General features: G+C 33.0%; 1 protein-coding gene across 3 annotated transcripts in view; it reads right to left on the bottom strand.

The window, feature by feature from the left end:
• Window positions 1-2067: 2067 nt before the first annotated feature.
• GRAMD2B (GRAM domain containing 2B) overlaps window positions 2068-17424 on the bottom strand; it is an 88542-nt gene continuing 73185 nt past the window's right edge. The window contains exons 5-13 of one of the 3 annotated variants that reach the window (XM_074206712.1): window positions 14625-14720; window positions 13245-13316; window positions 12702-12782; window positions 10652-10751; window positions 10203-10325; window positions 9754-9841; window positions 9207-9308; window positions 7356-7449; window positions 2068-3663 (exon numbers count right to left, since the gene is read on the bottom strand). In XM_074206712.1, the coding sequence (XP_074062813.1) occupies window positions 3622-3663; window positions 7356-7449; window positions 9207-9308; window positions 9754-9841; window positions 10203-10325; window positions 10652-10751; window positions 12702-12782; window positions 13245-13316; window positions 14625-14720 (798 nt within the window). In that variant the 3' untranslated portion in view covers window positions 2068-3621. The remainder of the gene's footprint in view (window positions 3664-7355; window positions 7450-9206; window positions 9309-9753; window positions 9842-10202; window positions 10326-10651; window positions 10752-12701; window positions 12783-13244; window positions 13317-14624; window positions 14721-17424) is intronic. The other 2 variants (XM_074206711.1, XM_074206710.1) reach the window with 2 other exon arrangements.

Here is a 17424-nt window from a genome sequence, read left to right as displayed (position 1 = left end):
GCAGTGGATAGAGCACTGGCCTTGGAGTCAGTAGTACCTCAGTTCAAATATGGTCCCAGACACTTAATAATTACCTAGCTGTGTGGCCTTCGGCAAGTCATTTAACCCCATTGCCTTGAAAAAAAATCTAACCCCCCCCCCAAAAAAAACCCCAGATCTATGGAAAGTGAAGCACTTTATGACTTAGGAAGAGATGGAGAACATCATTAAAAACAAATTAGATGATTTTGATTACATTAAATTAAAAAGCTTTTGCACAGATAAAACCATTGTAATCAAGATCAAAAGAAATGTAGTAAACTGGGAAACAATCTTTACAACTAATGTTTCTGACAAAGGATTCATTTAAAAAATATACAGAGAACTGAGTCATATTTTTTTTATTAAAGGTATTATTTGAGTTTTACAATTTTCCCCCAATCTTACTTCCCTCCCCCCACCCCCACCACAGAAAGCAATCTGTCAGTCTTTAATTGGTTTCCATGTTGTACATTGATCAAAATTGAGTGTTATGAGAGAGAAATCATATCCTTAAGGAAGAGACAAAAACTCTAAGAGATAACAAGATCAGACAAGAAGATATGTATTTTCCCTAAATTAAAGGGAATAGTCCTTGCACTTTGTTCAAACTCCACGGCTCTTTATCTGGATACAGATGGCACTCTCCTTTGCAGACAGCCCAAAATTGTTCCCGATTGTTGCACTGATGGAATGAGCAAGTCCTTCAGGGTTGAATATCACCCCCATGTTGCTGTTAGGGTGCACAGTGTTTTTCTGGTTCTGCTCATCTCAGTCAGCATCAGTTCATGCAAATCCCTCCAGGCTTCCCTGAAATCCCATCCCTCCTGGTTTCTAATAGAACAGTAGTATTCCATGACATACATATACCACAGTTTGCTAAGCCATTCCCCAATTGAAGGACATTTACTTGATTACCAATTCTTTTCCACCACAAACAGGGCTGCTATGAATATTTTTGTGCAAGTGATGTTTTTACCCTTTTTCATCATCTCTTCAGGGTATAGACCCAGCAGTGGTATTGCTGGATCAAAGGGTATGCTCATTTTTGTTGCCCTTTGGGCATAGTTCCAAATTTCTCTCCAGAAAAGTCAATTTTTTTAAAAAAAAGCCATTCCCCAGTTGACAAATGGTCAAAGGATATGCAAAGGCAATTTACAAATGAGATCAAAGCAATCCATAGTCATATGAAAAATTGCTCTACATCATTACTTAATAGAGAAATGCAAATTAAAGCTCTCTGAGGTACCACCTCATACCTCTCAGATTGGCCAATATGATCAGAAAAGATAATGATCATTGTTGGAAGGGTTGTGGGAAATCTGGGACACTATTACATTGCTGGTGGAGCTGTGAACTCATCCAATCTTCTGGAGAGGAATTTGGAACTATGCCCAAAGGGCAACAAAAATGTGTATACCCTTTGATCCAGCAATACCACTACTGGGTCTATACCCTGAAGAGATGATGAAAAAGGGTAAAAACATCACTTGCACAAAAATATTCATAGCAGACCTGTTTGTGGTGGCAAAGAATTGGAAATCAAGTAAATGTCCTTCAATTGGGGAATGGCTTAGCAAACTGTGGTATATGTATGTCATGGAATACTACTGTTCTATTAGAAACCAGGAGGGACGGAAATTCAGGGAAACCTGGAGGGATTTGCATGAACTGATGCTGAGTGAGATGAGCAGAACCAGAAAAACACTGTACACCCTAACAGCAACATGGGGGTGATGATCAACCCTGATGGACTTGTTCATTCCATCAGTGCGACATTCAGCGACAATTCTGGGCTCTCTGCAATGCAGAATACCATCTGTATCCAGAGAAAGAACTGTGGAGTTTGAACAAAGTTCAAGGATTATTCCCTTTAATTTAGGAAAAAAACTGATATCTCATTGTCTGATCTTGTTATCTCTTATACTTTATGTTTCTTCCTTAAGGATATGATTTCTCTCTCATCACACTCAGTTTGGATCAGTTTACAACATGGAAACAATGTAAAGACTGACAAACTGCTTTCTGTGGGGGAGGGTGGGGGAGGGAAGTAAGATGGGGGAAAAATTGTAAAACTCAAAATAAATGAAATCTTTAATTTAAAAAAAAGCTGAGAGATACTCCAATCCTTTAGGTTCTAAATTAGCTCCTGGATTTTGTCTTGGCTCTTAATCATTCAACCAATCCAGACTTCACATCACACCTAGGAAGGTTTCCAGACATTGTTATGCCCAGTAAAAAATATTCCTTCTTACATATAAGTATATCATATAAGAACACTTATTTATTTTAGATGATATGGATTGATTTGATTAATTTACTCAATCACTCTACACTCTTTACATATCAGTAAGCATATATAAAGAACTGATGATACACAACTTTTGCCAGTGGGCTATCAAATACGAATGAGGCAACCAATTCACTTTATTAGCTTATTTGATTTAACAATAAAATACATTTCATAGAAATGATTATAAAATATTTTACAAATGGAATGTTTTATACTTACAAATCTTATGGTACATAATGAAAACTTAGTAAATGGAAGTTATTAAGCTCCCAGTAATTTCTTAATTTCACATATCAAAGAAGAAAAGTCCTTTATTATTTGTTAAAATGGATTTCTGTATTAAATCCAAAAATTACCTTCACTATTTCATATTCTGTGCAAAATTACTGTGATGCTTTTTTTTTTGTTTTAAAAATTAGTTAGGTTCTCAAGGCAAGTTTTAATTTAGGGCTCCAGTCTCTTAACCTGCTAAGGGAAAAAAATCACTTAGAAACAGGTATTAGCTACAAGAAAAAGAAAAAGCCAATCGAGTTCTTAAATCTTTGTTGCCCATTATTATTGACAACCTAATGAGAAATTAAAATGCACAGTTTATATAAAGTAGGGTAAAGAAAGAAGAGAAAAAGTTAATTATCTACTTGAAGTTGTTTTATGTGTTCAGCATCATTTATAGTTAGGGCTTTTTTAAAAAATATAAACTTTTGTTAATTCATTGAGACATCTATTAGGCACTTTTAAATTAATCACAGGATATTAGTAGTGGAAGGAACTTGAGAGGTAATCTAGTCCAATTCCTATTTGAATCACAGATCCAATCTATATTTGAACTCTTCCAGTTTTGGGGAACTATTATTATTTATTTATTTTTATGAGACAGCCCCTTTTATTTTTGGACAATTTATTGCCTAATTTCAAAGGTTGAAGGTGAGGAGTTTTAAAGGATAAAGAAAATGTGGAAAGGAAGACATAAAACATAGTGGAACATGCTTGCTGATGTTATCATCGCTATTGAACCTCAGTCATCCAAACTCAAAGGTATAGTTGTATCCACAGTCTCCTTTGATATATCCCAAGGACATGAGATCCATTCTCTCCATGGAGTAGCAGTGAAAACACTCTGAGTCAATGTTTATATTTATTGCACAATAATCAAATCATTTCCCACTTTCCCTAGACAGCAACCATAAAGTGCAAAAAGTGGCTTTGGATTCCAATTAGTAAATGTCTCTGTCCAGCAGAGTGTCCTCCACAGATTATGGCGTTGCTTCTTAAAAGTGTAGTATTAAGTTGGCCCCATGCAACCACGTAAGTCAGTCACCATTCTCCAGCAGCCTTTGTAAGTTGTTTTGTATCTAAAATGATAGAAAATAAGTTTTTGTTATTAAATACAATAATGTTAATAATTCACATAGTGTTTTCAGGTTTACAAAGAGCTTTCTTTACCATAGAATTTTTTTAATTTAGGTCATGCCAATACTATTATACCACTAAATTGATCTGAGGTTTAATGTGGTTAACTTGTCTTGCCCATGGAAATAGTAAGGGATATAGACAAGACTCAAAACTAGGGTCTTCTGACTTTAAAATTTATACTTTCACTCCTCTTTCATATTGTTCTTCATTTAATTCCATTTGACAACTATTTGTTTAATGTCTAATATATATTTAATACTTTGCTAGGCACAGGAAAAATACAAAAATGAAACAGTTATTGTTCTTAATGCACTTGCATTGGAATATGAAGAAATAAAATTGCACACATAAATAAAGTAATTTAATGGAAGTGTGAGGGTGAGAAGCCTGGGTTGAGGAGGTAGTGCCCAAGGTGAGCCTTGAAACAAGTGATTCAAAGGAAGGGGGAGAGGTGAGGAAAAACTTTTCAGACAGGAGGAATTGTCTATACAAAAACATCCTCTGCAGTTAACACTTTAAGCATGATCTTCAAATGAAACCATTAGCTCTTTCTCAATCAAAAAGAAAGATCAAAGGGGACATGAACATAACAATATGGAATAAGAATCAAAAATAAAAGAAATAGAAACAAATAGTTATAAAGACCTATACAGGCATGAGCATGAATTAAACAAAGTCTTGATATTGCTAAGTATTACAAAAATATACATCTAAGGGAGTTGATCCTTGAAAGTCCAAGTCTGAATCATAGATGATTTTTTAAAATTAAATTTTATTTTTTTAACTAACTGGAATTTTATTTCCTTTTTGCTACCTCATCTCACCCCTACTGAAAAAAAAAACAAAATCTCTGATATAGTTATTGTAGAGATACTGTATAAAGCAAGGTTCCTTGCCTTTAATTTACCTGGGCTCTGTGATTTTCTAGGGCAGAAGAATGCACTGCTAGGAGAAAGAAGCATAGAGAATAAATAGAAAGAGAAAAACCTAACTATTCTTTTTTATTCAACATAAAAATGAACAGCCCTAAAACTTCTTAAGATATTGGGGAAAAAATGTCAGCAAAGACAAGTAGCTGCAACTCATTTTGGCATCAGGTCTTCTCATTTTTCAAATACCAAACATGATTAATTATTTCCTATTTTGAAGCTCTGCCTCCTTCACCTCAATTGAAATCATCCCTCTCTTTTTGTCAGATTCAGCCCAATTTATACTTCCTCTGACAACTTTTCTGATTTCCCCAATTGAAAATTATCTGTCCTAAGAGAGGTGATGGACTCAACATGCACATTAAGACTTTTTTTTGCATGATATTGTGGGAATTTGTTTTAGTTTACTTTGCATATTTGTTAAAAGTTTTTTTTTTCTTTTTTCATTGAGAGATGGGGAGGTAAAAAAAGGAGAAGGTGGATTTTTGTTGGTTGAAAACAATAATCATAAAAAGAAAATTATCTTGTCTCAAGTTTTCACATGCATTCATAGATTTAAAATTGATAGGGACTTCAGAAGACATCTAAGCAATATTCAAGTGAAGAAACTGAGGCTCAGGAATTTTAACTGATTACACAGATACTATTTAGCAGAGCTGGGATTTGATGGTAGGACTTTTTTATTCCCAGTCCCCATTCCTTTATTTTTTGGCCCAAGGCAATGGGATTAATGACATGCCCAAAGTTATACAGCTAAGTATTAAGTGTCTGAGGTCGGATTTGAACTCAGGTCCTCCTGACTCCAGGGCTGGTCCTCTATCCACTGCATCACTTAGCTTTCCCCCACCCCATTCCTTTTAGTATACCATACTACATTTTGTCCATATCACATTCTACCTTTAACTAATGCTATTTATATACATGAATCTAATTAAGTTTCAATCGAGGTTAGGAACCATGTCTTTTTTCCTTTTTTGTACTCCTAGCACTTAGTACCTCCTATATGTTGAGTGCTTAATAAATGATTGCTGTGGTGTTATAATTGTCTCAAAGATCTGCCTCTCAGATACACTAAAAAATAAAGGTTCAAAGTTTTTTATAACAATAATAACTACTACTACTTTATAACATCTACTTTATAACAATTACTATTTTACATTTGAAACTTGCAAAGCATTTTGCATACATTTTCTCATTTGATCCTTAAGATCTCATCTGTGAGTTAGACTCAATTAGTTTTGAATATGGAAAGGAATTCAATAGTTATTTAGTTCAACCCATATCTAGAAAGGAAATCTCCATTATAATATACCCAACTGAGTGACCTTCCATCTCTGTTTGAAGATGTCCAGTGAGAAAGTTCCTGAGGCTTTGGATTGATTATATCGTACATTTTGTATAAATGAAGAAACAGATTTTTAAGGTTAAAGGATTTTCCTAAGATGCAAAAGCTAGCAAGTGACAGAATTGTGATTCCTTGTGCAGTGCTCTCTTTCATGTCATCAATGCAAAATGGGCAAGATGTATTGTGGAGAAGTTCTGTTCAGGATGCAATTCACTTTCCTTTTTTATTTCTGTGATTCACCAAGATCACCAGGCTTCATGAGTATTTTTATCCTCTAGACCTTTTACTTTTCCCTGTGTTTTTGCCTTATAAGATCTAATAGGAGTTTTGTATCCTAGGAAAGAGGCTGGGTAGATATAGGAAAAAAAGGTGTGATTTGCTTGTGGGCAAAGGGAAAGATTATAGAATCTTGTAACAAGAGTTTAGTACCTTGATAAATGGGGCAGTTAGGTGGCACAGTGAATAGAGCCCCAGGTGTGGAGTCAGGAAGACTTGAGTTCAAATTCAGCCTCAGACACTTACTAGCTGTGACCTTGGGCAAGTCATTTAAGCTTTCTTGCCTTAATTCCTCATCTGTAAAGTGAGTTGGAGAAGGAAATGGCAAACCATTTCACTACCTTTGCCAAGAAAATCCCAAATGGAGTCATGAAGAATCAGGCATGACTGAAAAACACCACCTTGATAATACAGCCTCAGCCAATGGAATATAAAATCTGACTTCAAATGGAGCACAGTCAGTTTAAGTGTGCCACCCAGATGACTAAAAAATCCTTATTTCATCAATACTAACTTAATTTTTTTGTATTACTTTCTTGAGGAATATTTTTCCCACTCAATTCTGTAGTCATTGAAAAAAGTCATCTCCAAAGAATCAGGCATTTTTTAAGTAAAAATCTAATGTTATACTCAAAACTGTACCAGAAACAAGGATACTACATTTGAATTCTAGCTTTAACATTTAAATGTGATTCTAGGGAACATGTTTAATTTCTTGAGTTTCAATATTTTTAATCTTAATGGGAAAAAATATGCACAGCTTAGGAAGGAGAAAAAACATATAGTCTAGCAGGTATGATATCTGTTTAGAAGGAAAGTCATAAGGTGTATCAAGCATGAAATCTGTATGAATATATGGAAATGTTAGACACCTATGTACTGCAAATAGGCATTAGTGATGCTGCTATACCATCATCATTTTGCTGCCAGCTTTTTTGGACATGGTACATAGGACTGAGAGAAATATGCTCAAGAAGTGGATAGGTTCTAGGAAAAGTCTATAGTTACTATTATAAGCTTGATAAAGTTCAACATCTGTATTTAATACTCAGGGCCTATACATACAGGAATGAAAAGTTACCTTTTCTAGTTTCATTATGTTGGCTGTTAATTCTGCACAAAGCGCCTCAGTGTTGACTTCCAATTGTGATCCCAAGGTATGTGGTGCTTTTTGTCTGCAAAACAACAAAAAAGAGTGAGCTATGCAAGGAAGAACAAAGACACTGTAATTTATTTGCATAGAGCAATTATTAAAAAAAGTATTATTCAAAAAGAGTAATTTTTGATTACTCAAAGATAACTCAAAAAAGAACAATGAACACTATACTCATTAATAAATGAGACATGGCAATTTATATACTTCAGATTATGTGCTTCAGAAAACTAATTCTACAAGAATTTGGAAGTCCTATAAGCTATTTTAGTTGTCTAACTACATGTTCTTTGATCAAGATTTCTACCAAAATCTCACATTCTGTCAAAATTATACACAGGACTATGACTTTTGATTGACCCTTTTTAAACAAATTTCTCCCTCTAATTCTTGGTCCTTGTAGGGAGCCCTGTGGTTGAAGTGGTGAAGATAAGGAAAATGTGGAGGAAAACTATCCCCAGAAGTTCAGATACCCTAATATAAAAACTTGCACTTAGTACCTCTGGCTACATAACTTGAATCTTATCATGAGACAGAGAAGGGGCCAGTAAACTTTTTTCATGTATCTAGCAACAGAGACAGATGAGATTCTAGACCTTTAATAACTATGCACATAAGATGATAAAGGCTCTAAAATATTATTTGTTGAATTTGAATGCTTTTGTATTCAGGAAGGCTGCTCCTTTCTGAAGATCATTAATTTGGATAGTGTCTATTATGTTGCCTCTTCCACTTTCTGTCTCTTTCCCTGAATATTGGTGAGTAAATAGTCATTCTGAAGTTAATGTTTCTATGACTTTGATAGTACAGCAAAGTTATATATGCATTTTTGTATTATTTATAAAACTATTAATTTTGCCTCTATCTCAGGCAGATGTTTTTTAACTCCTTTTATTGATTTTCACTTTAATACAACTTTAGAAGACTATCAGAGAAATAGCCTATATCTTACCACACAGATACTATCAGTCAATATGTTTCTGATGCCTACTATGTGCCAGGCACTATATTTAGATTAAATATAATAAAAAGTGCTTGCATTAGGAATGTCTCAGGTTAGAAGACAGAACTGAAGTATACTCTCTAATAACTATCCATTCATCTCCAACTTGTCTTAGAAGTCCTCAAAAATATATTTAAAGAACTGTTATAAGCATGTGGTATTAAATATTCTATAAATATATGTATATCTATTCTCTATATATGAAAAAATGTATGTAAAGAATAGAAAACTCATAGAATTAGATATGCTTAACCACTGGGTTTAGAATCTCATGACTAAAAATGGAAATCTAGCAATATGGCTAAATAGCTTATATTATTCAGGCTTCTTAGTTATTGTTATGAACACTGAACTTCTAATCACATAGATTTTTGTATTGCCTGAGAGTCTTTCTTATGACATATGAAGTAATATAAAACATTACACATGTGTTTACATTTTCTGTTTATTGCTTACTCTTACTCTTTCACTATACCAATCACCATATTCTATGAAATAAGGGTCATATCTAGACTTTAGGGCATGTTAATAATTTCTCTGAGAATTTCAACCTTGGAAAAATATAATTATATAGCTGGATTTGATGTTTGACATATCTCAGTAAGAAAATAGAATAAGGATCATAATTTTATTTTTAATGTTCCTTCTTCTACCTTCCACCCCTAGGACCTAACACTGTGTCTCACATACAACATGTGTTCAACAAATATTTATTAAACAATCCTAATCAAATACTAAAAATGGAAATCAATCTTATTTCTGCGGTATTCTCTTACTCATTTTGAGGATCAACTATAGTGGCTATTGATCTAAGCCGTTCCTCCAGAGCATTGATTCTGTGTCTCATGTAGAAGGTAGAAAAGATAAGTGCACAGACACTGCAAAAGAAAAGGAAAACACCACTCTGGATTATTACAATTCTCATAACATAATCCAGTTTGAAAAACTGATTAGTGTGAAAAACCCAGGTACTCAACTTAGAACCCATAATAACATAAATATACTTTTAATTTTTACAAAGTTCTTTCCTCTCAATAGCCCCATGGAATTGCCATACCATACTTACAGATGAACAAACAGATCCTTAGATTTCTGGAGTAATTTGTTTACAATCATATAGCTAGTGAGTGTTTTAGTCAGAATATTAAATGGGTCATGAGAGCTGCCTTGTGTCATGCAGTTTACTAACAAAAGAATGAAGTAGGAAATACGGCTCAAAGAGTCAAAAGAGCATTATAAAAATAGGATTAAGATTAGTGTTGACAAGCTATGGAAATATCATAGACCTTTTGCTTGTTGCTCATAGTAAATTCATGTACTTACACAATTGCATAGAATATGAGAATGTGGTGGAGTGTCAGACATTTCTGAGACCTTAATCTGTGGAAGAATCTGAAGGCTCCTGACTGATCTGCAGAATGTCAAATTAAAAAAACAAACAAACTGGCTTTAAAACTCAGTCCAATGCAATACAGTCAGTGCAACAGCACACATGCACACACCCCCCTAATTAATACTTTAGAAATGCAATTTTTCTTTCTGGTAATGGTGGGGCAGAAAAACCAGTTCCCCCAGATGTCATTTTAGTTATTAGTTGCATTTTTCCCATACAAAAACAAATCCAATGACTTCTCACCTTTTCAAGGAATCAAAACAAGTAGCCTAAAAACAAAAAGAGGACAGAGAAGGAAAGGCAAAGAATGGCTTCCCATGGGACAATTGGGACCTCAGCATTTTCAAATGGATGGGCAGAAAACACCTGTTATTCTTACTGTATCCTGGAAGGCTCTTGGCTTTTCCTTTAGGCACACAATTCATAAGAGATTCTGTATGAACGGATTTTGTTTCTCCCTTAATGGCTTTCGGAACTGTCTGGGGCTCCATCACATGAAAATCTGTCAAAACAAAATTAGGCTAGGTGCAAGTTTGCCTCAGGGGCACATTTTAATTAGAAACATATTAGAAAGAGATCAAATACTCAATTGGTTTGGTTTTCAAAGAGTTAGAAATATTTTGATGATGACTTGAAAAATATGGAAAGCTAAGAATAAATAGCATCCTTATGAAATTTTAAAAGAAAAAAGTATGTGAAGATAAATGATATTACAGATAAATTTTCCCCTTAACTGTTCCATGCCCACCCTTAACTAAGAATATAAAACTTTTTTTGACTTTATGTAAAGAACTGTATTTTTGTCTATCACAGCAATATTCTCCAAACCTTGAGAATTTTCAGATTCAGGAGTCTGAGATCCAGAGCTGCTGTATTCACTCATTGCTTGTCTTCTTTGCCGAACCATTCCATCTAAATCAGAGAAATCCTAAAGGGAAAGAATAAGTTCAGAGACTAGTTTACTTTATTAAATAGACTGACTTTGGTTTTTATATTTACAGATGATCCCTGTAATACCTAAAGTTAGATCTACACTGTTGAGGATTTCTCTATGTTGATTATTTATTATAGAACTGCCATATCTGAACTCCTGTGGGCAGCTCGTTTTATGCCTGTAGACAAACAGCATTCAGTTTTCTTAACTATAGAGGACTAAGAAGAAATTTGGAAGCTAAAATTTAAAAGCTTTTCTATGCTCACTAGTAGTTTAATACCCAATTAGTACTTTATTATAAGGAATTCTACCACTTTAAATAATTATTAGAAAGATGTGTGGAAAAATATTATCAAATGTAAATTAGTTTATCTAAACAAAAAAGTGAGTTTTATTTATAACATAAATAGAATAGAGTAGAAGAGAGGGAAAATGGGGTTTAGTTTGTTCTTAAGAGCAATGTACCATTTTAATATGTCTTTTTCAAGTAAAGTCAGTCTGTAGGAAAAAATGATCTGACTCTTAATTTTCTCCAAGGAAGGTCTAATAAAGAGAGAATGAAATATTGTCATTGATTCCTGGCATTTTAAATTAAAATTGTTGATAGAATTACTAAAAACCAAAAGAGGACATTTCAGGGATTTTTCTTAGGCTATTGGTTCCCTCAAATTATGTTCCTGTGTTACTGTACAAAGGCATTATAATGATAATTTTCATCTTTTTTTTAGTCCCCATGTAATTTGGGGGAAGTAGTAATATATGAAAGATACCTGAGAGTTCCCCTTTTAATATTTTAACCCAAGTTTTGGGAATATAATAAACTCTCAAATACTTCTCACTCTAGAAAACAAGGAACACCCTGCAGGAATAATGAGTTATTGCAGAGTCCTTGAATACACGTTCAACAAGAATTATAATTTTGACCTTTTTTTAAAATCAGAATATGCATTATGTTTGTAGTCATAATGGTATGGGATTTGTAATTTTTTGATGTTTAAAAGGGGATCTTCATTCCTTGGAACTGTTTCTTTCTCTCATCCCTCTATATCTACTCTCCCATCAAGTCTCTATTTTATTTTCTTGCCTTTTTATTTGTACATCTATCACTCTTTCCAGTTCCTGTTCCTTTCTCAAAGAATTCAGTTCCATCTCCTAATTCCTTTGATCATTGATTATGCCATCTTGACTGGATTATTATAGTATCCCAATTTTTTCCTTGCTTTCAGCTTTTTTTGTAAAGTATCCTAATTTGTTTTCTTTCAGTATTTTCTTCACATATTTTCTTCACAAATTATCTTTAAGCACAGGTTTGACTATGATATTCCTTTCCAGAAAAATACCCCCTAATTTCTTTTAGGAAAAAAATATACATTCCTTAACTTGGCATTTAAGAATCTAAAAAATTTAGCTCTTCCCTGCTTTGCCAAATTTATTTCATTTAATTAGCCTTTCTATATTCCAGTCAAATAAAAATTCCCCTCCCCCAATCTTCTCATAGACTTACCATCCTTAACACAGCCTCTTACAATCCTTAGGAATGGGAGGGAGGCTTAAAATGCAGGTTTTTGGGGAAAATTCACTAGTGGGACAAGGGATTTACAGAGATACAAAGAGGATGTAGCTGAAGCAAGGTGGCAAAGTCCAGATTTGAAACATGACTGATCTGGGTCCTTACTCAAAATGTAGGAGCTTAGAGAAACTTATCAATGAAAGAATTACTGCAAGAGGCCCTTAATTCATGTCACCCCTTTATTGCTATAGCAACTCCTTTCTATTGGTGAATCATTTATTTTGTAAAAGGAAAGGAATTGCTTTTTGAAATTTTTATTGTAGCACAGAATTTTAAAACTTATACTACTGCAGGCTGATTACAATTTAAATATTTGATTATTTGATTTGTTCACCATCCCCTGAAAATCAGATTTGTTGAACATTCAAACCTACCAGAGGAAAAGATGAAAGATGATCAGCCCGGAAACTGTTTTCAGGAGATGAAGGGTTGGGGCTGTTGCCCACACTTGTATTCTGAAAATTATTGATATAAAAATAAAATACCATGAAGTTACAAGGAGACAGTTATGCCATTATACACTGGAAAATATGCTGAAATTGAAGACAGAATCACAATTCTGCTACTTACTACCTGTATAATTTTGGATTAGTTACTTACTTTTATAAGCAACAATTTTGTCATTTGTAAAATGAAGAGGTTGAATTAGACCTCCCATTAAGTACCTTCTAGTTCTAAATCTACAATCCTGATTTAGAGACAGCATATAAAAAAGGACAATGACTACATTCTTATCTTATCAGGATGTATTTCTTTCCTTTTGTGTCTCCCTTCTTCCTTGCTCAATTGTTAGTCTTTGAGAAAAGTAATTAGTGATTAAATACAGGATTTCATAGGAATAATCAAGGAATATGAAATTTTTTAAAAAAAGAATAGATAGGTTTGGGGAATTCAAAACAATGCAAGTTAATACTTACTTCTAGGTGTCTGCATACTGATTTTACTAACTTGTAGGTTGTGTCTCTGGAGAGCAAGGAAACGAATATGTACTGTGAAACAAAACAAACCAAACTGTACAAATACTGAAAAGTGGCAAAGGTTCATAGTTCAGAGAGGCTCTTGTTTTGTTCTCTACAATCTCTTCTATTCCATCATTCTCATTCTTCATTTTCAGTCTTCCTGCACCTATCTCATTTTTCCCTCTCTATCATTACTGAACAGCAAAAATCATAAATAATGAAAGAACTTTGATCAGTTGGTTCCAATACCTAGCCTATATATATATATATATATATATATATATATATATATGTATATATGTATGCATATATATATACATACATATATATTATATATATGTATATATATGTATATGTATTTCTCAATACAAAAAGAAACAAGATTCTGAGCCACAGATGAAAAGGTTATACATCTGAAAAGAGATCTGATGACTTTTATTTGATCCCCTTTAAGTTTGTTTTCAGAGACATTAAACAATTTTTATACTAAAACCTAGACTTGCTTTAGAAATATACCCAGAAGTTCTCATAAGCTGTCTCTTTCCCAAATCACTCCTGGATTTTCTATTGCACATATTAGTAGTTTTCATGGGAAAACTGCTTATGAGTACCATATGTAAAATAATATAATCAGAAGAACCACAAAGGCAATCCAAAAACATATGACTTTGAGAGAAAAGGATTACCAGGAATGGCAAACCCAATTTTATGAAGACCTACATGAAGAAAATGCAATAAATCATTTCCCACTGGTTTGTGATTAAGACCATTTATCCATTGATAATATATAGAGAGGCCAGATATGTATATTGGAAACATTTGCCAAAGAGTAGCATTACAAATAAACAAACATGCAGAGCCATTCACATACTCCTAACTTAGGCTATATTTTTACTTTATGCATTTGTCTTTGTTTTATTTATTTATTTATTCATGTATTCTACTTTATTCTTCTCTCCTAAAATGGTGAATTTTTGAGAAAAATGATTAGTGATTGAACATAGTATTTCATAGGAATAACCAAGGACTATGAATTATAATTTTTTAAGGGTGAGAAGAGAGGTTGTATTAAAAACAGTTATATTTAGTTCTTCCCCTCTCTTCTGAGACTTCTAAGTAACAAGGTAGCAACACCATTATAATATGTAGAAATCTGACTTATAACTTCAGGACCTTATACAATGTTATTTGCATGTAAAGTTTTCACAGGTTTTGAATGTTTATGATAAAGATGGAAACCTACCATAGTTTTAGAATGCTGGAATTTAAATCTCCATTAAGTTAGAAGAGAGTGAAGAGATAGATGAGTAAATAGTGTTTGATTTGTCTCATACATACCCTTTCTGCTTCAGTTGAAATAATCAGAGCATTTGGCACCAATAGAGCAGTTTTGGTTTTCTTTATTAAAGTCACTGAAAAAGCTGGAATACTAATCTGTAATGGAATCATTAAGTTAAAAGTGATTCATGTTTCAACCAAAATGGATTCAAATCTTCACATTATAATAGTAAGTTAAAATTTGTAGTAATAATATATCTAAGTCCAACTAAACATAATACTTTCTATAGTTTTGATCAAGAAAAGAGAATTGTAAAGGTTGACAAACAGGGTGTAGTGGAAAGAGCAGGGTAGAGTTATGACACATAAGCTCTTCCCACTCTTGGTCACTCTTCAATTGTTCTGTGAATCAGGGCAGTCTACCTCAGCTTCTTCTTCTTTTTTTTTAAAGGTATTAATTTTTTATTTTTTTTAAGGTTTTTACAAGGCAAACGGGGTTAAGTGGCTTGCCCAAGGCCACACAGCTAGGTAATTATTAAGTATCTGAGAAGCCAGGTACTCCTGACTCCAGGGCTGGTGCTTTATCCACTACGCCACCTAGCCGCCCCTCTACCTCACCTTCTTGAGCCTTGTTTTCTCTCTTTTTCTTTTCTTTTTTTTTATTCTGAATTTAAGAAACAAAACAATAATTTCCATGGAATGGTGGAATAGAACAAAAGAGGATTGTATCTGAAACTGCAGATCTATTATGTACAGCTTGCTATTCCTTTTGAATATACAATTTATAAATATGCATGTATATTTATTTATATAAGACTTTTAAAAAAACAAACTTCCTTCTCCCCAGATATCTATCATTAGATACACACACACACACACACACACAAACACACACACACTTACATGTCAGTTCTTTGTCTGGATGAAGATAACATCTTCCTTCAAATAATTCTGAGTTAATTTGGGTATTTTTAATAGAATGATTTGGTTGTTCAAAATTGTTCTTAAAACAACATTACTATTACTGTGTACATCATTCTCTTGGTTCTGTTTTCATACAAATATTATCATGTTTTTCTAAAATCATTGAGTTGATAATTTTTTATAGCAGAATAGTATTCTATTCTGAACAAATACCACAACTTATTTAGTCATTCTCCTCAATTTTCTCCTTTGTAAAAGAGCTAGGTTGCACTAGAATGGGGATTTCCAAACTTTTCAAGGTATGAGGACTCCTTACTGTTAAAATTTTTGCCACAATAACCCTATATTGAGAAGTTACATTATTTATTAGCAACTAGTGATTGAAAAAACTATGACAATTGCAAAAATAACCTAAAAAAAGAAAAAACTATGACAAAAAATCTCCAGATTCAGTGATACTTTTAAATGAATTTGTATTTTTTGTGAGATAACATATGTAAAGTGCTTTTCAGACTTTAAACCTCTCAATAAATTGTAGCTATTATCACTGTTATTAATCACACCAGCTATATACATTTGAAAAATAGTTATACCAAACCCTGAGAGACCTGTTATGGACAATGCATCCACATCCAGATAAAGAGAATAAAACAAAAGAAAACAAAACTAAAAACAAACTACAGAATCTGAGTGAACACTATATTCACTTTTTAAAAATATCTCTTATGTTTTTCTTTCCTACCCCATGGTTTTCATTCTTTTTCCTTAGTCCTAATTCCTCATGCAAAAAATGACTAATATGTCAACATGTTAAACACAAATGTACATGTACAATGTATTCACTACTGTTCACTGCTATAACATAAATATGCATATGGATGAATGTTGAAAAACTTTCAGAACATGTAATTAGAAAAACAAAATAAAATATCAATAAGAAAAAAGTCATACATATGTGTGAGATATTAATCAGACTATTTTATTTATTTTATTGTTTATGTCTACTTTACTTTTGGATTCACAAATGGTTTGAGAGACTACTATTAAAATCTCTATGGGTCATATTCCACCCTATTGAATTCATTCTGCTAGATGAGCTTTGAGCTCTAATTCTAATATTTTATGATTTTTTTAGTTTAAGAATGTATAGTATGTAGTTGGAGTTATTGGGAAGATGCAAGCATACTCCATTTAATAACCCCCATTTTTTCTGTATTCATTCCTTCTGGTCAAATGAATGATTAAATCAAATCTTTTTATCACTAAGGGAAGAAAACATGCATTTATTAAGTTCTTTCCATATGATAGTGTAAGTACTTTACAAATATTATTTCATTTGGTTCTTATAACAACTCTATGATATAAGTGCTATTAATATCCCCACTGAGGAAACAGACACAGATAGAGGTTAAGTGATTTGCTCGGGGTCACTCAACTAGTAGGTATCTAAGACTGGATTTGAATTCAGGTCTTCCTGATTCCTTGTCTAGTGCATTCACATTATTCACTACATCACCTAGCTACCTTAGTAAAGAAGCAGAGCAATATGCCCATCATTGTCTCTAACAGGCATTTCTTCCCTCTATAGTCACACTTGTCTATTTACTATATAACTATGTTTTATGCTAACTTAGGGAAAGAGTAAATCTCTATATAGTAGAATAATTAGCTTACATAGTCTATGAAATAGATGAAAAAGATTTTCAATATTTGACTTTATTTTGAAGAAATTAATTCACATGCTGGTCAAGAGACCATTAGACTAGAAACATTTTGTCCTAGTTAAGATACACTAAATGTCTGATTTTTGATCAAAACAGGAGTCTTTCTGACACCTGTAAAAAACCTATATGTAAAATAAAGGAGTTGGATTAGATGATATTTCAGATCACTTCCAGCTCTGATTCTGATATCTAATTTATTTTAGGTGATATTC

This window comes from Macrotis lagotis, chromosome X, assembly GCF_037893015.1.
Source record: "Macrotis lagotis isolate mMagLag1 chromosome X, bilby.v1.9.chrom.fasta, whole genome shotgun sequence".
Lineage (NCBI taxonomy): Eukaryota > Metazoa > Chordata > Mammalia > Peramelemorphia > Peramelidae > Macrotis > Macrotis lagotis.
The sequence above is the reverse complement of the archived record's forward strand: the minus strand, read 5'-3'. Positions and strand labels throughout refer to the sequence as shown.